Source organism: Desmodus rotundus, chromosome 8 (genome assembly GCF_022682495.2).
Source record: "Desmodus rotundus isolate HL8 chromosome 8, HLdesRot8A.1, whole genome shotgun sequence".
Lineage (NCBI taxonomy): Eukaryota > Metazoa > Chordata > Mammalia > Chiroptera > Phyllostomidae > Desmodus > Desmodus rotundus.
Window position 1 is genome coordinate 133,225,290 of NC_071394.1, and position 22,221 is coordinate 133,247,510.

The 22,221-nt window shown below is 54.1% G+C and overlaps 1 protein-coding gene across 3 annotated transcripts in view; it reads right to left on the reverse strand.

The window, feature by feature from the left end:
- CNTN4 (contactin 4) overlaps window positions 1-22,221 on the reverse strand; it is a 314,773-nt gene that overhangs the window by 173,995 nt on the left and 118,557 nt on the right. For 2 of the 3 annotated variants that reach the window (XM_024566039.4, XM_045199695.3), the window contains exon 4: window positions 21,013-21,188. The exons of the other annotated variant lie outside the window; for it this stretch is intronic. In XM_024566039.4, coding sequence (XP_024421807.2) covers window positions 21,013-21,188 — 176 coding nt within the window. The remainder of the gene's footprint in view (window positions 1-21,012; window positions 21,189-22,221) is intronic. 3 annotated transcript variants of the gene reach the window in all.

Genomic DNA, 22,221 nt, shown 5'->3' on the forward strand with positions numbered 1-22,221 from the left:
AAAAAAACATGTCCTCAGATGAGGATAAAAAAATACAAAGACACAGTAACAGACTGAGTCACTGGATGAGAAATAACACATTTTAAGCACTTTCATAGAAAAAAAATACAATGACGTGGTTAGGCATGTTTAGGGTGATGCCGGTCACGTGGGGAGGGATTTGTGATGTGGGTGAAGGACATACACACACATTAGCACCACCTCCCTGAGGATGTCTTGGCAAGGTACCTCCTGCGGAAACCTGGAGTCCACAGGTCCGTTTGCCCTGTGGACGTGCCATGTGGCAGAAATCCTGTGCCGCGGACCAGCAGAGCCCACTCCCCTCACCCCTGGCACCGTGACTCGGTTTATCCAAAGTGGGGAAGCTGAGCGTGGCCTGAGTACCTGGCCTGTCTTCCTACCCTTGGCTGCGCAGGAGGGTCAGGGGCACCAGCCTGCTCTCAGCTGCGCTGCCAAAGCCAGGCACCTCTGCCGCCGCGAACTGTAGTCAAAGACACAGGGGCAGCTGCCCTCCCCAGGAAAGCCCCCAGAGCCACCATTAGAAGTGTCAGTGGAGACACTTCTGGCAGCAGGCACACCTCCCCCCACCTTCAGGCCCTTCTCTCTAGACTCAGGGAAAGCGTGTAGCCACCTGATCGAGAAAGTGTTGCTGTCTATATCTTCCCTCCAACGGGAGCACTGATCTGAGGGAGACTTGATCTGGGTAAGTGCCATATGCAACATTTTGTTTTCCTGAAAACATAACCTTTAAACTCAGTTACCATGTTTCTCTTGGAATAGAAATTAGGGGTTTCCAGAGTGTCATACGTAAGTTTTGGTCTCTACGTCATTTACCCAAAAGGTCTATTTCCAGTTAACACACATGCATAACTTAAGTCTTTGCACACTTTGAGCTAGTTTACCTTCTGGAAATTAGTAAATTTCAGCAAAAATTTACTAAACGAAGTTTCAGGCGGTGGAAGCCCGCAGGTAATCCATCAGGTATTTATTGACCACCACAGTGGCAGCCAGCTTCGCGCCGGGTGCGCGCTAGGGGATCACAGAAGATGGAAACAGCCTCTGCCCTTGAAGTTCTGCGGTTTACCAAGCCTGCCGAGGGGAGAGGGCACACCTGGTGAGTCTGTGCACATCCTAGGATGTGAGAATGCGGAAAACACAAGGCGCAGAGGTGGCGGGGCTCCTCCCACCTGAAGAGCAACACGTCACTCAGCCAGCCTCTGCTGCCAACTCCCCTTGTGGTCCGCAAGGCTGGGGGGAGGGATGATAGCAGCTGAGACGAAAGCCAAGGTTCCTGCCCTCATGGGGTTTCACATCACAGTGAAGGAGAGAGACAACAGCTCAGTGAATGGGAAAGAAAATGAGGCGATCACATGGGGAGATAGTAAGTCTGCTGGGCGTTTTTGGAACGTTACAGAGTATACATCATGGGAAAAGGCTTTGTAGAGGGTGGTCGGGGCCAGCGTGTGAGCATAGGGACCCCACACAGCGAGTCTGTATGGGGAGGTGGCGGGGGTGGGGCAAAAGAAGAAATGAAGCTGGAAGACAGAGCCATGAGCTCGGACAGGCTGGAGGTGGAGCCACGGAGAGGTATGTGGCTTCTGAATCCAGCTGCATCAGCGCCCTCAGAGCCCACGCGCACCCCTGATTGTTACAGTTGCCACGTACGGCGTATGGGGCAGATCGCATGAGACTGATGCTCTCAGGACGCAAAGGCAGACTGTCACTGCACCTGCTGCAAAGCCACTGCTGTCCCACCGAGTGTGCAGTGGGTAAAGGGCGGACTTTACCCACCATTGCCGCCTCAGGAGAGGGGGGCTGTGCGGTCCAGGGGCCAGGGTGGGGGGTGGCCTGACAGGCCTGGGACTCCCGGACGACGGCAGGCTGTTTCAGAAGTCACCCCTGAAAGCACTCGCTCCACGTTCTAAGGAAACCGTCCTAAATAAACATCCTGGAGCCAAATGAGGCTGCCTCACCGTCCACGGTGTCCCTGGTTCCTCAGGTCCTCTGATAAGGTCCCTCTGGCTGTCTTCCCAAATGCGAGCAGAGAGACGCCTGCTGGTCTGAAGGAGGGTCCCTGGGTCCCCTTGCTGCTGGGCCTCGGCCCTCACACGTCTACTACGCAAGGGTGAACGAAGGTTGGCCCTTCTGGAAGGCTTTTCCGAAACTCAAAACATCTCACACATCCGTTGCTTTCTAAATGACCCTGAGCGCTAACAGGGGAAAGGGAAGCCATTATTGGTTAGCGAGTTTGTAGAGGAAGTCGGCCTGTCCTTGGCTCAGGTGTGTGGGAGGAGGCAGAGGAGATGGGGGATGTGGAAGCAAGAACTGCTGCCCTGGCTGGTGCAGCCCAGTGGTTTGGGCATCACCCCGCAAAGTGAAGGGTCGCTGGTTCAATTCCCAGTCTGGGTGCATGCCTGGGTTTCGGGTTTGGTCCCCAACTGGGGCAGGACAAGAGACAACCAATTGATGTTTTTCTCTCACATCAGTGTTTCTCTTCCTCTTCCCCTCCTTTCCCCTCTCTCTAAAAAAATTAATAAATGTTTGAGTTAAATTTGATTTTTTTAAAACAAGAACTTCCGTGTGAAGGCTGATCAGAATGCAACATGTGTGACAGATGATGGGGGGTGGGGCTGTCGTGTCTTTTCTGGATGAACCCTTGTCCCAGCCAAACACCTACCGAGGTCTCCCTTGTTTGCAACAGCGGAGCCTCGGGGACCACCTTCCCTCCACAGAGGGGCAACCGGTGGTGGGGATGTGGAGCAGCCGTTCAGGGGCAGACATGCAACCAGACCTCCCGGTCTTATCTTCACGCAGGCTCACACACGCACCCCCGTCTCAGCCGTTCCCCCAGTTTCTGGAGTGCTCCAATCATCCCACAGCGGTGTGCCATAGAAAACACCCGGGGAGCCTATGGAATCCCCTCCGTCCCTCCTTCTAAGAGCCACGTACAAAACAACACTCAAGGGGCTTAATGCCATAGTTGAAAAAAATTGTACAAACTTTAAACTTGAACAGAACTTAAAGAAGTCAGTATTTGTAGCTTTAACTTGCTCTTTTAGCCTAGGAAAACGTTCCCATTTCTGTCAACCCGAGGACAGTATAAAGCCGGGCATCTGTCGACTCCATTCTCCTCTGGGCTTCCCGCTTCCTGGGGTCCCCGAGCCCTCTCGGCTTCCCCCACCCTGCACTCACTCTGCACCCACGGGCCTGGGCGCCATCCTTGGCGCTGCCTGGGGTTACTATGGCAACAGGCAACCCAAAGCTGCCAGAGCCAGCTCCTCTCGCTTCCTTTCGTGTCTGATTCCTCACTTCTCTGCCACCCTGGGCTCTGCAGCTCTCTCTGAAAACGGCTGCTCTCTGCCTTGTCCACTTCCTCACTTCTCCGCTTCCTCCCTCGTAGTCTCCTTCAGCCGCCCCACACGTCCCCGGGGCGGCCTTGGCCCACTGCACCTCTCCCTTCCTTTCTTGGGTAATTTGACACAGTGTCATGATCTTCCTTCTGATGCTGACTCGAGTCCACGTCCCACGAATCTGTACTGCTGTTGGTGGGTCATCCTCACGTGGTCGACAGCCCGATCAGCACAGACGTGCGGACTGGCACGTCCTGGAGGTGAGGGGACTTTACATCCTGTTTTCTGAGACAGGTGTGGTTTTCGTTTACTTTCCTGGCAAAACGATGGGTAACAACCCTTTCCGCCCTCGTAAGTACCCACGTTTGGGAGATAAAACACAAAACTCGGCGTGTCTTATGGGGAATTTGCTGTGTCTTCATCTCTGACCACAGCTGGCTTCCCAGCTCAGTCAGTGACGCCCCACCACCTGAGACAGATGCTTAGAGTCATCCCTCTCCCTGCTGTCACCCAGCACCCTCACGCCCCGACTCCTCTTACCTCACAAATACTTTGCAACAGGCCTCCCTTCCTTCCACCACCTTTACCTCGGACACACTGTCGTCACGTCCTCTCTGGGACAGCAAAAGTAGTCGCAAATGTTTTTCCAGGCTCCGGCATTGCAAACAGTGTGCACTCCAGAACGAAGCCACAGTGACCAGTTTCTGAAATTCAAGCCTGATCCAGTCCTCAGACACCATCGCCTGGCACGTGACTAATGCAGGCTCATGGACATCGGGAACAGGGCCCTCCTGACCCAACCGCCCTCCCCACTCTCCCCCGCCCACGCCCGCCTTCTCTTAGACAACTTTGGGTGTGGAGTGTACTCACACCCCTCCCTGCCTGTCCTGGAAGGTTGGGCTACCTCACCTTTGCAGCCTGGGCGCATGAAACTCCCGACTCTCTCGTCCCCTTTGATGGCCAAGACCAGGCTCGGTCACTGTCTGTCTGGAGCAGTCCGCTGGGCACCCCGGCTGTCTTTCCACTGCACCTGATGCCCTGCAGTTATTTTTTTATTAACACCTCACGCCTTCCCTCCCATTAGAGTGCAAACCCTCTAGTCACATTTACTTCTTCCAGACCTGCCTTCTGTGGATTTTTACCTGTTGTCTTTTTCTATCGGACAGGCCTGACTTTTACGATTAGAAGGGAATCCTCAGTCACACTTCATCCCAGTGGGTCCCCACAACAGCCACTGGTGTTGGCATCGCCCCCGTTACGCAGAGAATGAGACTACTCCCCGACAGGAAGCGAGCTGGCAGAGGCCGTGCCCGGGTGGCCTGTGTGAGCAGAGTGACTGCCACGTCACGGGAGAGTCTGCTCACCGTGCCCCAGCTTGGCCAGCTTCCTCAGGGTGGTGGCCGTGGGGACTCACATCTCTGTTACCACCCAGTGCTGATTCCCAGCTGCCTCACACAGAGGGGTGCCTCGAGGCCTGTTTTCCATACAGCCTGGCTCCAAACACAGGTTCCCACCACCCGATGCTGAACCAAAGTAACGGTGCCGTGTGTGCCTATCTGTGACATGGACACCCGTAGCTGCCGCTGGAGGGAATTTGGGGGAATTTTCACCACCAGCTTTCTCTCTGAGGGCTGGCTTAGTGCCCAATCTCTGTGAAGATGAGGTGGCCCGCCCACACCCTCCGAGCTCTGGACACACTAGGGAGGGAGGCTCTGCGTGTTCCAGCATCTTGCCTTCCCACTCTTGAATCTTGACTAGAAAAGCAAAACCCAGCAGAGCCTGCTGCCTGCACCAGCTGGGCGCACCCCCGAGTGTCTGGGAGGATCGGCTGTGCGTGGCCGTGGGGTCCAGTGGCTGTGCCCAGCATCCCTCCGGGCACCGGGCCATCTGCTGGTGTTGCCCAGGGACCCTCCTGCTCCCACCGCAGCAGCTGTCAGGTGGCGGCACTTGGCCACGGGACCTGGGACGCAATGTTCCTGGGCTTGGTCCAGTCCACTGATTACCTCCAACCCAGGGTTCTTTGCTGTGTTTGTTTCCCTCCATCTTCTGGGTCGATCAGTGATGCAGGTGGGCTTTGTGGCTGTGCAGAAAAGGCTGGAAAAGGGGGCAACAGGCTGCAGAAACCTGCAGCTTTTTAGATGCTGTGTCTTTGGTGGGACCGCGGCTGAGGTTCCACCGCCCTGTCCTCTCTTGGGGGGAGGGGCACGGTGGGCCTGGTTCAGGGGCCAGGTAGGGCAGCAGTGGGCGTGAATGGTAATTCCCTCTCATCCTAAACACATGTGCAGCTCCAGCAGCTGCCTCCGAAGCTACAGGGGAAGACACGGAAGATAAGAAGCCATTCTCTCCTTCTTAGGGCCCAGGGCCAGTCCATCTAACCCCGAAAACAAGACATAGCCCAGGTCCAAGGTCCAAGGAGGCCTCCAGGGGCCACGGGCACAGACCTGCCTCAAGACCTGGGGCAGACTTGCTGGCGCAAAGGTGACTTTGGTCTGTGTGGGCGGACCCTTGGTTCCACTGCAGACAGGACGCTCTTTCCCCTCCCACTCTATCAGCTGCTAGTTGCTTTTAAAGAACACTGGCTTATAGACTTTTGGATTGAACGGAGCAGTAGAATTTTTAGACGATAAAGGAGAGGTATTTAAACTAACACAGGTGCTCCTATGTATGAACTCTAACAATGGGCACTGTCATCTTCCACCACCTTCAATCCACTGAAGAAAGGACTTGTTCAACATTAAAACATAGGAAGGCCATAATGTCAGAAGAAAAGCAGTGTTTTGAATTTCCTAAACTCTATGAAACTCCGTCATAGAGAGTGTTTACGAACCAGCATTTAAAGGCAGACTCCACATCGTTGTCTTCATGAAAGCACGGCAGACGTCAGACACCCCTCGAGTCAGGCCGTTTGTTTCTGTGGCTCAGAGGAGCCCTTTCCCAGTGAACACGGCACCGCAGTGCTGGGGACAGTCCCTGGGACTTGGCTCGGAGTCTGACCCCGGTTCCTAGGGCTGACGCTTGTTCGTGGTGCGACTTGAGGAAGCCGCCTGTCATCTCTGAGCTGTATGCGCCACACCTGCCATGGGACGGTGGTGACGCTGAACCTCTCTGATGGGGCTTTGTGACTGCCAAAGGAGACATGAGACTCCAGAGTGAACCTGTACAGGCCATCCAGCCACCAGTTGCGTTTCCAAGGCACAACAGCAGTGGCTTGGATTGTCAAGGAGAAAGATGGTGGCAGAAAGGACAGCACGTTCTGTGGCCAGGGTGTCCACTTCCTTGACACCCAGTGCAAGCAAGTTTTCCCCAGTGCGAGCCAGCGGGGGATCGTTGGGACTGCCTGGTGGCAGTGCGAGGACAGGCTGCACGGCCCTCCACGTCGGCACCACTCCTGGCTCCAGGGGGCTGGACACACGCATCCAGTGAGCCCCTCCCTGTCCCCATTTTCCTGCACACCCAGGTTCAGCTGAAAAGCAATCCGTAGCTAACCAATTTAAAAGAGCCGACTACCCAGATCACCTACCTGCTAACTGTAGCAAGATCGATTTTTGTTGAAATATGAATTATGGAACAAAATATTTCCTGCTTAACCTTCAAAACGGGCCTATGATGAGCCGTTTCACATCACTGCCAAGGGTAAGAGGAAGACGTTCGTGGTGGGAGGGTAATTTATGTGCCCCTTTCCACCGTTCATGGAGAGGCAGCTGGACCGCTGGGTCCCTCGAGGGCCGCGATCATGAGACTAAACCCGGAGGAGGAAGTAGCAATGACATGCGCAGACATGACACATTCCTTCACCCCTAAGTGCTGCTCTTGGGCCTTTTACCCACGTTTCCACATTTACCCCAGACTGGGGACCCGGCTCAGCATGGCACGTGTGCACAGATGTTTCCAGCTTCGCCTTTGGCTGGCAAACAGCAAATGATGCCACACAGCCCTGCGACCTGACAACACTCTGCTTCTTCCGTCTACTCAAAGAGAAACTACGGAAGCCCTGAGAGGGCACCCTGGTTCACCGGAGCCTTCACGGAGCATCTGCGACCGTGGCTGCCAGGCCCCGACCAGGCTCAGGACAAGTCCGCTTCGGCCGCCCGCCCCGGGGACTCACGCTCAAGGCCGGGCTTCTTGTGGTCAGGGAGACGTGGGTCACAGAGCCCATCAGCAAAGAAGGGGTCAGGACCCCGTCCAGGTCCCCAGTCTGGGCTGCTTGAGGAGAAGCATTTCTCAAAGGGGCCTTGGATTTTCCACCTCGAAGTATTCCAAAGACTAGTTATTATCTCCATTATCCGCCCATGGAGCCACTAAATGAGACTTTAAAAAAAGTTCACTAACAAAAGGCAAGAAAGAGGCCCCGTGACCCTGGTGAGCTGAGGTGGACAAGGGCTCCGCTTTAATAAATCAACCCCAGGAGAGCAGGGGGAGAGGGACCACCGTTGCACCCCTGATCACAAGGTCCCACGCACGATCGCCAGGGAACACTGGAAGCAGTCTGTGAGGTCTCTGTCCCGTCCCCCGATCAGCGTCCCTTCCAGAAGGAAGCACATCCACCCAGGTGTCCGAGCGGTTCTGCACAGCGCTCTCTCAGGTGTTCCCGTGTCCAGGCTGCCCTGCCTACTCGCGTCTCTTTGGAGCCCTGGCGACTATGGGAAAAGGCGGACTGGCCTGGTTATCCAGCAAAAGTGCACCGAGCAGAGCAAAGCGTTGGTTAGATTGACATGCAACAGACAGGCTGAGAGATTCGGGGACACGTGAAAAAAATCAACAGGGTCCCGAGGAAGACAGGACTGGGGAAGCCACGTCAGTGCGTGTGGCAGAGGTGGCGGACATGAGAACTTTGCCCCAAATAATAAAAAGGAGCCTCAGTGGGATTTCAGATTTTAATGTGGACAAGGTGGAGATATCTTCTGCCCTGGGGTGGGGCTGAGGAGGGAGGGCTCCCCTGTAATACAGTTGTGGGAGGTTCTCAGTCTCCCACTGCCCGCGCTCCTAAGCTCACGATTATTCTCCCTTTCCCAAGCCAGTGGCTCGTCCCTCTGGCCCCCTGTGGGTGGCGCAGCATTGGCACTGAGGAGACGCTCACTAGACAGTCACCACAACCAAGGTTAACGCTGGACCGGCGCTGCAGACTCACTGAGTGCCGCAGACCCACTGAGGGCGGCCTGCGGTTTCCCTGGGGGGCACCTGCTTTACAACCGGGCACAAAGACAGACAGAAGGACAGAGGGGCTCTGCCCAGCGACTCTCAGGGAGAAACACTCTGGGAGATGTTGCACTGTTTAATCATGCCTAGCCACATTTAATCGATGATTACCAATTAAAAACACGCATGAGGCTATTTGAGCGGCATGGGAGCAGCTGCCCGACTCCAGGAACACGAATGGTTTCCACACCCACCTGGTGCAGGGCTCTGGTGTCTAACTCTCACCACGGCCCTCCCTGTGAGGCATGCGCTCCAGCGGGGGGCCGGGCAAAGAGGTCCCGCACTAGACAGGAAGCACATCCACAGCTCCGGTGAACCCCAGGCTCCAGTGGGGTCCTGTGGAGGGCTCTTCCCGACCCGTCGGCATCTCCGTCTGGTCCTCTCCTCCCCGCGCAGAACCGTAGTGGTGGCCTGTGAGCTCAGGGGCGGGGAGCCCTGCTGCGGGCGTGTCCTGCACCCAGCACTGTCGCTCTACCGTGTGACCTGGGGCGACCCACTTCCCTTTCTCCGGCTTTGGTGCCCTGGTAGTAGCCCCGGGGGCACCGGCAGTGCAAGTGTGTGGCATCTGAAAAGAGGAGTTTCATGCGGGAAGGCCTGGCGCTGAGAAGCTACTAAGGACCGGTGGTGGCTCAGGCGGCAGTCGCAGGTGGTCGGTGGGGATGCGAGAGCCAGCAATGGACTCCCAGGAAGCTTCCGCTGCAGGGGACACATGCAGAGTTCTCAACACTGGGCGTGCTTTATGGGCACGCAGGAGAATTCAGCCAGCAAAGCAGCATGTTCAACTAGAGTGACCTCGGAGGGCAGCCATGATGGAAGAGAGTAGGGAGTTACCTCAAAACAGGAAACAGCTGTCACATGACCCAGCCAGGCGACCCAGCCACGCCACCGGTGGGTGTTTATCCAAAGGAAGCAAACTCTAATGCGCACCCCTGTGTTCACTACAGCGTCATCCCTAACAGTCGAGACGGGTAAGCAGCCCAAGTGCCCGTCAACAGACGAGTGGATGAAGATGTCTCTCTGTCTCTCTCTCTCACACACGAATATGACCTGGCCGTAAAAAGGAACGAAATCTTACCACTTGCAACAGCATGGATGGATCTACAAGGCATTATGCTCAGTGAGGCAAGTCAAGCAGAGAAAGACCAATATCGCATGATTTCACTTACTTGTGGAATCAAAACAAACCAAAACAGACGAATAAACTAAGCAAAGGAGAAGCAGACCCATGGGTATGGACGACAAGCTGGTGGTTGCCAAAGAAGAGGGGCGGGGGATGAACAACAACAAAAAGAAATAGAACATGTTTGTAGGCTAAAGCAAACAGGTAAACAAACAGTGTAAAAAGAAGTGACCCCAGGAACCTGCAGGTGGGACTGCAGAACAAGTAAATGACCGCCCCCTCTGGGTCACCCCGCCCCCACCCCCTCCGCAGCCGTGGCGCCTGCCCTGTGCACTGCAGCCTCACAGCAGGGCCTCCGGGCCCCACAGGTGCCCCCGCACCATCCCACCCTGCGCCTCCGTGCATGCTGTTTCCCGCCCGGAAAACGCTCCTCCGGCCTCCTTACTCATCCTTCGGTGCTCAGTGGCAGCCACTCCCTTGGGGAAGTTTTCCTGTACACCGCTGTCTGGGTGCACGGGCTCTGTGACAAACGTCACCCCCTAGCCCCGCACCCATCTTCTTAGCTTCTCTCTCAGCTGGCATTCGTGTTTTGTCCAATTACTCGGCAGTACCGTCTCCCACACTGGAATGGGGACTCTCTGTAGGCTGACAGACCGTGTCTGGCTTTGCTGCCTGCGCAGTGCAGACTCTGAGTGAATGGAGCTCCACGGCCTGTGTTTTCTCCTCTCTTGAAATGCCTCGCTCTTTCCTGTCTGATCAACGACCAGCCTCATCAGCAAACTCCACTTCCGGCCGTCCCTCCAGCCCTTCCCACATCCCTTCCTCTGTCTTCTGTCCTTAGAGACCAAGACGGTCAACCTTCACAACCCTGCCCGGACTCGGACCCCCTGGTGGTCTAGTTCATCGCTGTACCCTCCCCACGCCACACAGAGCTTGCCACCTGGTGGGTCCTCGTTAAGTATTTAAGGGAGGAGAAAAACAGGGAGGAGAAGAACACCCCCAAGGAAATCTCCACACCGAGTGTCGATAACTCGATTTTTCACAACACATTTCCTCGGGTGATGTGATGACATTCTCCAGGGGGGCAGCCTTTTCCAGCACGTAGCACGACAATCTCTGCCCGTCCAGAGTGTGGCTCAGGAGAAATCGCGGGTGTGGTGGCCGGTGCTGAGTTGCCTGAGGAATGAAAGGTTGGCGAGAGGACAGCAAGGTGCAGTCTCCTGGGCATGGCGAGCGCTCAGTGCTCGAGACCCGTGGACACCTACTCGGTAGAAGGGCTGTCTGAGATGGAGTGCAATGCAGAAGTGGGAATCCGGTCCAAGCTGCGGGTGCACACAGACCCGTGGGAGGGCCAGGCACACCCGCAAGCAGGGAAGCCAGGGGCACTCGAGGGGGAAGAGACAGGGCCTGTGGTATTCACGGCTCTGCAGGCAGCCCGGTGAAGGTACGTCTACACACACGCAGATGATGCTTCCCGGGCACGGTTCCTGCTCACAGCTCTCAAACACCCCCGTCTGGCACACTCGACAGACAGCACCAGGGTAGAGAGGGGCGGGGACACTCCACTGTCACACAGCCCTTCAGTGGCAAGTGCAGACTGGCAGGTACAAAGCCAAGGGGAGACCTGAGAGGTCGGGGCCATTTCAGAGGAACAACTGATTACGAAGTCCTCTGGTAGAGGCAGGAAAACTGCCCTGGGTCAGGAGGACTCTGGTTTCTGAGAAAACCCACTGGGGGCCCTCTGGTGATGCAAATGCATGGCTGTGATGTTGGCATGGTTCTTGGGGGCGTCACACACGGGCAGGAGCTGGTCGGTGACAAATGGCCTGGTGGCGCATTCAACAGCGCGAGGACTCTTGTGCCGCAGAGAGGAACAGTCGTCCTCAGGGGCCTTCGCTGGAGCCTGGCCTGCAGAGTGGTGGCTGCTCCTAAGAAAGGACCAGCGCCCTGGGAGGGTGGCTGTTGAGGAGAACAGAGGAGCTGGGACAAATGTTCCCCCTCACGCTGGAAGAAACAGCGGCTTCGATCGTTAATGGCTACACAGTGATGCTACCTAAGAGCGGATGGCCCAGAGTTCCTCCTAAAACACCACACTTTATGTGCTCGCCCAGAACCAAACCCTCAGCTTGTCCGGCAAGCAGGCCGGAGCGCGTGCCGCAGGGGAAATGTATCATTGTTTGAAATCTTTTGATGCTATTAATGGACACCTCTTCACTGCGGAATTTGCTACGAAGCTACAGGAATCAACACAGGGTGGCGCTGGTGGAGGGTCAGGCACGTGGCCCGACGGGGTGGAACTGGGAGGCCAGGGATGAGCTCCTACATTCACTAGGTTAGCTAAGTGTGGGCAGGCGGGCGGGGCTGCCCCACGGGGAAAGAGCCACCTTTGCACCGGACGAGGCTGAAACCGCCGGGTATCCACATGCAAACTATAGAAAAAGAGTGAAGCTGGACTCCAACTGGAACAGACAGAAAAATTAACCCGATGTGAAACAGAGACCTAAGCTTCAGAAGCTCTGAAAGTCTTACTAGAAGACACAGGAGTGCCTTTCTGTGGCTTCAGGCCGTGGTTTCCTGTCTACGAGGCCAGACGCACACTCAACGACAACGAGAACATCCCAATGGGGCTGGGTCAGGGTTGGAAGCCCCCTGCTGCTCCAAAGGGCGACGCCAGGACAGCGCGAAGACAGCGCACAGGCCGGCGAAATACTGGCAAACCGCACAGCTCATCAGGAGCTTGTGCACGGAACACACACAGAGAGCTCACAACTCAACAGTGGAAAGACAAATAACCCAATTTAAAAAACAGGCAAAAGATGTGGTTACACATAGCTCCGAAGACGACGTTACTGACAGCTAACACATGAAAAGTTCGACAGCACCCCCATCAGTGAAAGGCAAGTCAAAACCGCAGTGTGATGCCAACCCCTTCTATCCACTCTGATGGCTAAACTGAAACAAAACAGCCAGCACTGCTGGTGAGGACGTGCAGAAACGGGCCCTCACACGCCCTGTTAGCAGCTTATAAAACGTCGCAGCCAAACTGGAAAACCGTTTGCTCAAAATGCCGCACACACAGTCACCGCCCGACCCAGCAATTGCACTCCCGGGATCCACCCCGAGAACTGAAGACACACGCCCGCCCGCGTGTAAAACCCCGGCAGATGACTGTTCTTAGCAGCGCCGTTCAGAACCGGAAGGTGGAGCCGCCCGGATGGCCGGGACCGAGGAACTAGTGAGCAAGACGGTGGTATTTGCCCCCGGAGAGACGTGAAGCGTCAGCAGACGCCGCGTCGTGCATGATGTCGGTAGCACGACGCTGCGTGACCCGCACGTTACGTGACTCCGTGTGCATGACCTGTCCCGAGGGACAGAGCGCACACTGGCGGCGGTCACGGGCTGGACGCACAGGAGGGCCTGCGAACGAGGCGGGGTTTCCTTTCCGGGGAACGACAATGCGCCGAAAACTCGACGGTGGGGACGGCGGCACGACGCCGTGCGCGCAGCACTCGCCGCCTACGTCGCTCGTCTTCCACCGCTGAGTTACCGCCAGTGACAGCGCCTAGCAGCTGTGACCGGCACGGGACGGCACTGCGGGGAGAGTCACACAGCTTTAACGGGCGTTTTTAGGGAAGAGAGAAACGCTATAGTTAGGACGCATCTTCACTGAAGTTAGAGGGTACTTTCCAATTTCAGTTCAGGGAAATGGAATATTTATGACAAAATATTACCTCATAGGCGGGTAACGGCCCGGGCATTTCTGGTTTTCTTGCATTCTTTCGTTGGTTGACTCACATGTTCATTCAGCTTCATTTATTCCACAGATACTTATTCGGCCTTTATTCAGAAATACCCACCCTCATGGTGACAAAACTGCAAAAGTTGGTGTTTAAATATATAAAAAAAGAACACCCATTTGATGACCCGCACACTGCACAGAGATACGCGGGCTAGGTTACGAGGCCACGAGGCCGCCTGCTCACCCCACCTGACGGCACTGTCGTTGCGGAGCGGTTGTCAAGGTGACACCAACAATGAAAACCCGCAACGCTGAGGACGCAGGACCGTGCGGGTGTCTGACAGCCAATCGCCGCTCTGATCTCAGCGCACGTCTCACGTCTGTGCGTCCCAGACTCATCACTGCTCTGATCTCAGTGCGCACCTCACGGCCGTGCGTCCAGGACGCATCACCTCTCCGATCACAGCGCACGTCTCACGGCCGTGCGTCCCGGAGGCAGCACCGCTCGCATCTCAGCGCGTGCCTCACGGCCGTGCAGCGCACACAGATTAAGTCGCGCTGTACTCTCGTCTGTCACACACACCCCCCAATCGGAGAGCGAGAAAGCGGGAAGGAGAGACGCCTGATAAGCTCACAGCCACGACAAACGAGTGTCTAGACGTACGGTAGCGGGTTTTGTGGAAGGACCGGGAACATGTAAACAAGGATGATGTCGCGCACCTGCGAGTTCGAGGTGTTCGCTGCGCCGCGGTTCACGATCACCCAGGTCACCACGACCACTGGCACGGCCTCGCACCAACTGGCCTTACGGGTCACGCTGTACCGGTTTCCCTGGGCGCCCGCTGTCACCATTATTGTCTATTAGCACTCCAGTAAGTGGCAGAAATCATGTATCAAAAGCATTGTTCAGAAATTCAAGTTTTGGTTTGAATTCTTCTAACTATTTAAATGAGAAAAATTTACTCTTTTATTGAAGATTGAAGCCCTGCATTGATAAATGTTTTCGGTTTTGTCATCCAAATGTTCCTTTGTTGATTAAGTTTTAATTGACCTAGACATTCACAAAGTATTTATCCAGCCGCGTATGCACATCTGACCGCTCGGAAACGAGAGCTGCCGTGGAAGCGGGCGTCCTCATTAGGTGTCGGCGAGGCTCGCCCTGGGCTCGGCCATCTGGCAAAACCCAGCTGTCGTTCCGAGGGCACGTTCCGTCCTTTGGCTTTGCAAGATAACTAATTAGCGACAGGACATTGGGAGTTTACTGGGAAGAGAACAACGCTCGAGGCTCACACAGCCCCAGTCCCCGAGGGGACACACTGTCCTGCTCTCTGGGGCCCCACCACCGCCGCCTGCACGGTGACCACGGCTGTCCGCGCGGGCCGGGGCTTAGGGCGGGACTGCTGGAGGAGCCGCAGGAAAGAGCTCCTTCGGTGCGTCTGTTCAACCAGCCCTGTTCTTCCAGGAGATATCCTCACGGCGACGAAGCCGGCTGCCCCTCTGACGGAGCGCCCTGAGGTCAACCTCCGGACGGCGCGTTACTGAAATTCTTCAGCCTAAGGCTACAGAAGGCCGGCCACAGTGGGGACCTTCTGCACCGAAAGGTCCCCTTCGCCTGCCTCCATCCTTCCTCTCCTTTCTCGTCTGTCTCTCTCTGTCCCTTCCCCCGACGCGGGCTCAGGAGGGAGGTTCAGGGGGCGTGCAGGGGTCCCGTCTGGTGTCCCCTCCGCCCCGCCAGCAGCAGCAGAGACGAGCGCACACCTTGCCCGTGGCCGAGACCATGCCAGCTTCCCTAGCAGCCAGGTGACGGGACGTTATGAAATGACTTAATTTGCCCACACATTTGGAGTGGAGAAAATATTGCCACGTGACTTGCTCACGCCTGGAGCGTCCTGGGATTTTGCACGTGAACCGTCATCTAGTTTTCACAGCAGCCCTAAGAGGGAAGCACGGTCACCCCACTGCTGGTGGGCAGGCGGACTGTCAGAGACACAGGGGACCTACAGTGACGTGGAGCGAAGGAGAGCATCCCATTCCCTCTCAACCCAGGCAGCACGGCTTCTCCGTTTCTCAAGCCCACAGTCCAGTTAAAAAAAAGAGTGATTTGGCTATTCCATAGGTAAGTATGTATTGCAACTTACTTAAAAATAGCCAAGAGCACGGGTCAGAGAACAGAACCGTTCTCGAAATCACTGTGCACAAGGACAGTGATGAGGACAGAACACCTGCAGGCTGGCAGGGGGAGGAGGGGGGGACCCACTGGCTGCGGGGGCAGGGGTGCAGCGCTTTGCACAGGCACAGCCCGGAAAAACCCCACCATGAAGCCGTGGAATTAATGAACCAAGACTCCCTGCACTTCCGGCCCCAGCTTCTGAGCCAGGTGCCTGGGTAAGAGTGAAGCCCAAGTCGCTCTGCTCCTCGGGGAAGGGAGGCTGAGGGAGGCTGTGTGCACCTCAGGCCGAGTCTGCAGGGTGCCGTGAACTTGGAGGCTACCAAGGTGATGTGCTCCATGCAGGGACGTGTCCTTCTTTGGGCTAAGGCTTCTGGCCCCTACACGGTCCCCTACCTGGCACTAGGTGGCACTGTCTTCCCCACAACCTCCAGGTGGAAATGCACGCAGGCACCTCCATGCACCCCCAGGGCCCCTCGGAAAGGCCCCACCTCAGCCCCGCAGCCCAGGCCCCGCACGTGACCAGTGGTTTGGACACCCGCGTCTTAGGACTGCCTCACCGATTCAGCAGGTTTACAGGGTAAACCCGGCGAATTTATTCTTCCAGCCCTGTGGGCTGAGGGGAGGCAGCCGTGAGGGGCAGACGAAAGGTGCTCTGAATCGTATCACAAGGATGTCGCTCATGCGGTGGCCCGCACCTCTCCCGGAGCGGCTGAAATGACGCCGTGTCCCTTCCCTCTGGGGAGGGCTTTCGGGGCAAAGGTTTCCACCAGAAAGCTGGGGGAGGGGCGGGTTCTCAAAGCCCTCGCCTCCATTAACAGAATGTTTGCTCACGGGAGTCCTTTTTTTCAACTGACAAAGAGCAGAGATTGCCAAATTCTGTCCACAAAAGCAGCAAAAAACCAGTTTTTAAAGAATTCATAAAGTAAGAATAACATGTGACTTACCAGATTACCCTATGGATGAAATTATACAGAGTGTTTGGACGAGAATTGAGAACTGTGACTTGTCAGATAAAGGAGGAGTGTGTTGCTCACAACTGCGGGGGGCCGAGCGCAGGGGCGAGCCAGGGGGCGTTGAACCCGGAGCGGAGGCAGGCGAGCTGTCCTCACTGTCACTTGTGAATGGCGCAGTTAGCACCGAGTACTGCACTGACCCTCATCTCCACTTGCATCTCTGAGACGACGCAGGCTGAGAAACCTGTAAGGTTGTTGCTGCCGTAAAGTGATAGGACTAAAAACAGTGCCCTCGCTCGCACGCCGCAGCGTCGACGGGGGTCACAGGCAAGGCTCCCTCTTCCCGATGACTCTGAAGACGCTCACGGTGACAGCAGGGGCTCGGGAGGGACATTCAGAAGACCTTGTTGCCTCACTTCCCCTAATATCACGAAGGAGAAGTGTTTTATTCCAGCCATTTAAAAATGACTTTTGAATACAGGCATATCTTTTGACTTTCTTTTTCATGAAAAAGGAAGGAAAAAAGAAGCCTAAAAACTGTAGGTAGATGATCAAGAGTTTAATTCCAGAAAGTGACTGGACTAGAAAGAGTGACATGACCGGGGATCGAACCAGTGACCCCTTGGCTCACAGGCCAGCGCTCATTCCACCAACCCATACCAGCCAGGGCAGGGTGTGGGTTTATAAAGACTCATTGTCCCCAAACTGACTTTAGACATATATTTTCTTGGTCGTGCCACTGTGCAGGCAATTTAATAAAGGCATCCCTTTATTCATATGCGTAAAATGCCAGGCTCTGGAGACACAGGGTGGGCAAGGTACTCTTGGCTCTTAGAACACAGCTCCTCCCAGGAGTCAAATAGTGAGAAATAAATGAATCCGCAAAGTCATCCCAGGCTGTATTAAGTCCTAGTGAACTAAATTGAGGAGCTGTCCCACTGACGGAGGGACTGGGGTGAGGGGTGAGCGGAGGACAGGGGAAATGAGAGGAGTGTTTGTTGTAAGATAGGGTGATGCAGGAACCTTGTCTTAGTGGGTCACACCTCAACTGGAACCTGAGGACCTCAGGGGTGATGACAGGCCAGGACAAAGGCAACCCACTCATCGCGGCCCCGGGGCAAAAGATGGGTTGTCACTTCTGAGAAATCATGATGAAGACAGGGCAATGGATTTGAGACCTAGTCTAAGTGCAGTAGGAGGTGTGCAGCGAGTGGAAGCCTGGGGGCCACGTTTGCCTGCCGAGGAGAGGACTCTGGTCGCTGTGTGATAAATGGTTGGAAACGATCTAGCGGCGACACACGGGGACCAGGTAGTGGCGGGCGTCGCAAAACAGTGTGTCTGATCGTGGGGAGGCGCCTGGCAAAGACTCTCACAACTTGAAGCAGAAGAAGGAGAAACTGGGGTCTAACTGTAGGATGTCTGGGTGCATGTGCAGCCAGCTAAACACAAGTACGCGAACAATATTGACTGTGAAGTTCAATCTCATCTTACGGGGAGGCTGTCTACCAGTAGGCAGCCCTGTCCCAGTCAACATACTGTATCAATTACCTGACTGGGCACCGGCTTATCAAATTTTCCACTGACGCTGAAGGAGAATAATCAATATGTCAGATAAAAAAAGCTAAACACAATTTCAACTTGGATGGAACCAAGGGTCACTATTCAGAAGGTGAATTTAAAAGGGGTAAATAGAATGCTCTGAATTTAGGGTAGTAACACAGTTGGGCAGCTAAGGATTAATCGACATTGATGAAAGAGATCAATCCTCAGACTTTACAGAAATGCTGGCAAGGACACAGAGAAAAGAGAACCCTTGTGCACTGTTGGCGGGAATGCAGACTGGTGTAGCCACTGTGGAAAACAGTTTGGAATTTTCTCAAAAAACTAAAGTGGAACTGCCTTTTGACCTGGCAATTCCATTGCTGGGATGATACCCTAAGAATCCTGAAACACCAGTTCAAAAGAACATATGCACCCCAATGTTCATAGCAGCACAATTTGTAATTGCCAAGTGCTGGAAGCAACCTAATTGCCCACCAGTAAATGAGTGAGTGGATCACAAAACGGTGGTACATTTACACAACAGAATACTATGCAGCAGAAAGAAAGGAGGAGCTCCTACCCTTCACGACAGCATGGATGGATCTGGAGAGCATTATGCGAAGTGAAGTAAGCCAGGCGGTGAAATACAAAAACTGTGTGATCTCATCCATAAGTGGAACCTAATCAACAAAACGAGAGCAAAACAGAACCAGAGATTTGGAAATAAGGAACAAGCTGACAGTAGCCAGGGGGAGGGTGTAACGGGGGAGAAAAGGGGAAGAGTCGTCAAGGAACATGAATAAAGGACTTGCAGACAAAGACAATGAGGGGGAAGGACTGAATTTGGGAGGTGGGGGGTGGGTGGGGCAGGGGAGAGTAATGGGGGGAAAATGGGGACAACTGTAACTGAACGACAACAAATTAAAAAGAAGGTCCCAGTCGGAGACTGGGGCTTAAGAGAAGCGAGTGTCAATGGCACTGTGTTCATGGAAAATGAAGTTCTCATCATGGGACACTAAGGTCCCCGCTGTCCTTTGCAAGGTCAAAGGGCATGCAGGGAAGAGAGTACACCTCTCTGGGGTCTCAGCGAACGTAAGGGAGCGTGTTGTGTAGAGGACGGCAGAGAATGAAGCACCTGGAAGAGAAAAGGGTTCGGGGCCGAAGGGCCACGGCTGCGGTTTCACAGATTTGAAGGCCTACCCACAACCCTGCAGGGAGCACGGGGGTGAAAAGGTGGAAATGTCCACGTCTGGCTCAGCTTTAGGGGGATGTTGGGTTCGAGCACTCTGGAGCAAGTAGAGCAGGCTGCTCTGGGTCGGGATGCTTTGTGAGGAACAGCTGAGCTCTCCACTCAAGAGTTTCTCAGGCTGAACGGTGAGGAGTCCAGGGCCTGGAGGCGGCAGGATGCCTACATCACTCATGAAGTGGGACAAGCGAGTGGGTCCCCAACGCTGGTCCGCGGGCCAGCTCGCCCACAAAATCAGTGGCAGAGCCTCCAGGGAGGCCGAACTGTTGTGTTTAAATGACTGTCCTTTGCAATTCTTTCTGACTTTGGGGTAGTAGAAATGCCTGGATTTTTACTCAAGGGGAGTCCTAAGCCTCGATCACTTGTTTTTTAAATGTCATAGAAAATCAGAACATCGTGGTGCTGTGGCAATCTTCGTGTTGTAGTTAGTGTTGCTGTTTCGAAAACTTTCCTCCACTATGAGAGCGAAAATCAAACAACAATAACTGAAGACAGAGATCGTCCCTGCTCTAAGCATCGATGATTCTATGATCATTTTCCAAAATGAATCCAATAACACGCATTCGTCGTTGCTGAAAAGTAAGTGTAGCTATCAGACGTGCGTTACACCGAGAGAAACAAACACTTGCTCTGTGGCGCTCCTGCTGCCCTGCTCGCCAGGGCGGACGGGGCGCTCACACACAGTGATCCTGGAATCCCGCCTACGCCTCGTACTTGGAAAATTCATTTCTCAGCTCATAAAAGTGCCACCGAATGGCAATAATAGATTAAGCACTGGGTATTAGGTATATTTGATGTTGAGTTCCCAGAGAGGATTTTGTTAATGAGAATATTCTACAGTGTTACTGCTAACGGACTTTGTGATTAGAAAACCTTTGACATTAATGCACTGCTATACGAGGTGGGATTTTACAGGAGGAAATATATAATCATATGCAAATACATAAACCCTCAGAAATAGAGCTGATCGTCAATCTTCAGAGGCCTCCGTGCTCCGGCGCGCACGCGCGGCTCTTGCCCGTGGTGCTGTCTGCCATTTGCGCCTTCTAGCTCCCGCGTGCTGCGCCGGCCCCGTGGGCTGTTTCAGCTGGCTATGTTAAGAGATGGCGAGATGTTTTTCAAAATGTTCCAAATTAGAAACATAAATGGTATAATATAAAGGTAACTTTAATTGTCTTAACTTTCAGTTATCATAGTAGTTTTAAAAATTTTCCCAATTTATATAATAAGAAAAAAAACTAGAGAATTAGAGAATGAATAGATTACCAAGGTTTCTGTGACTGAGCTGCATGGTTAAACACTTCTCATATTGCGTGTCAGGTGAGTGGCAGTTTATTTGCTTATTCATACACACCATGCTGTGTGTGTGATTTTTGTGTGTGAACTTATGTACGTACATAGTTGTACATGTATATTTGAGTGTGTGTGTGTTAATGTGTGTTGAGCACCATGTAACCAAACCTCCACATTATGAAACCATCTCAGTGGCCATCAAACAGAGCACATGTATCTTCCCACACAGCCTTTTAATTTATCTACAAACAAGCTATTTCCAAAATGCGAGAAAAGGGTAAAGACAATCACATAACAAATTAAAATCTGTTTGGTTTTTGAAAAGAAACGGTTTGGCAGGCGTATAGGCACAGTGGCCCAAAGACTCACAGTGATGTTCGCGCGTGATGTCATTACTACTTACAAGCAAACTGAAGCTTTGCTTCTCTGCTAACCACTGTTCCAAAGGCGTTTGTTGCTACGCACTGGTACGTTCCCGCATCCTGGGTTTTATTGGGGTTATTGATCAACAAGCTGCCTTCAACAACACTGTAGCGGAAATCCATACCTATGTCAACATCTGTTCCATTTAACTTCCACCTATAGTACAGAAATGCCAGGAGATAAAGCCTTGTCATATCAGTCCGTATCTCTGCATTGTCCAAAGCACATAAACACCAGAAATAGCATGCAACATCATCACTTTTTCAACCATGGTAAAAGAAATTAGAGATGCTCCCCCTAGCGGCGGTGACAGCTTCAATGCCACCACGAGCGCGTGTCCTTCATGGTGCACAATGGCAGTGCTGTTTTAACGCCCTCTTTAACTGCGTGTGATGCTGCAGACACGTCACTGTTCCTTTCTCTGTTTGACTGTTCCTATAGCACCGTGTACACCTCTGTCCACACAGGGCTCCTCAGGGAAAGGCCCCTTTCGGGCTGGCAGTTACCCTTTGACAGGCGTCCACAGATGACGAGCAGGCTGCGGAGTATCTGAGCAACCCAACACGGTGCTGCTTCGCTTTGGTCCTTAACATGACTGAAAAGGCCGCCTGCGGAGCCCGGGAACCACAGAGCTGGTGTGGGGGCCACACCGGCCTTCACCACGGGCCTCAGTGATGGCCTTGGCCACTGGCACCCGGGCACCCACCGATGGGCCCTGAAGCTACAGCTCGGGCCCAGGGGCCAGAGGCCAATGGAGTGTGTTCTCTGTTTGTTTGGCTCCTCTGTGTCTCTGACTACTGGGTTTGGCTCAAGAAATTACCTTCAGTGGGACACACACATGTAAACAGCAAATCTTTATTAACAAGATCTCTCTTTTTTAATATCCAGTAACATTCCAAAAAGAAGTTCTCATAACCAGGAAGTCATCTGAATGCTTAGAAACTTTTGAGCTGATACAATTCAATAACTATCTCTTTCTGCCCGCCCCCCCCCCCCCCCCCCCGGAATCCTGCACAGAGCCTCAGGGAATGGCAGCAGCGCACTGGGGCTTCCAACATGCACCCGGCTTGGAGAAGCAGCTGCGCTGGGGGACAGACCAGGGACTCAGCAGCACAGGGCTGAGTGAGACGTCTGAGGGCAGGAGGCGCGCGTCTTTTGGGCTCCTGGCTGGAGCGCGTGATGGGAACGG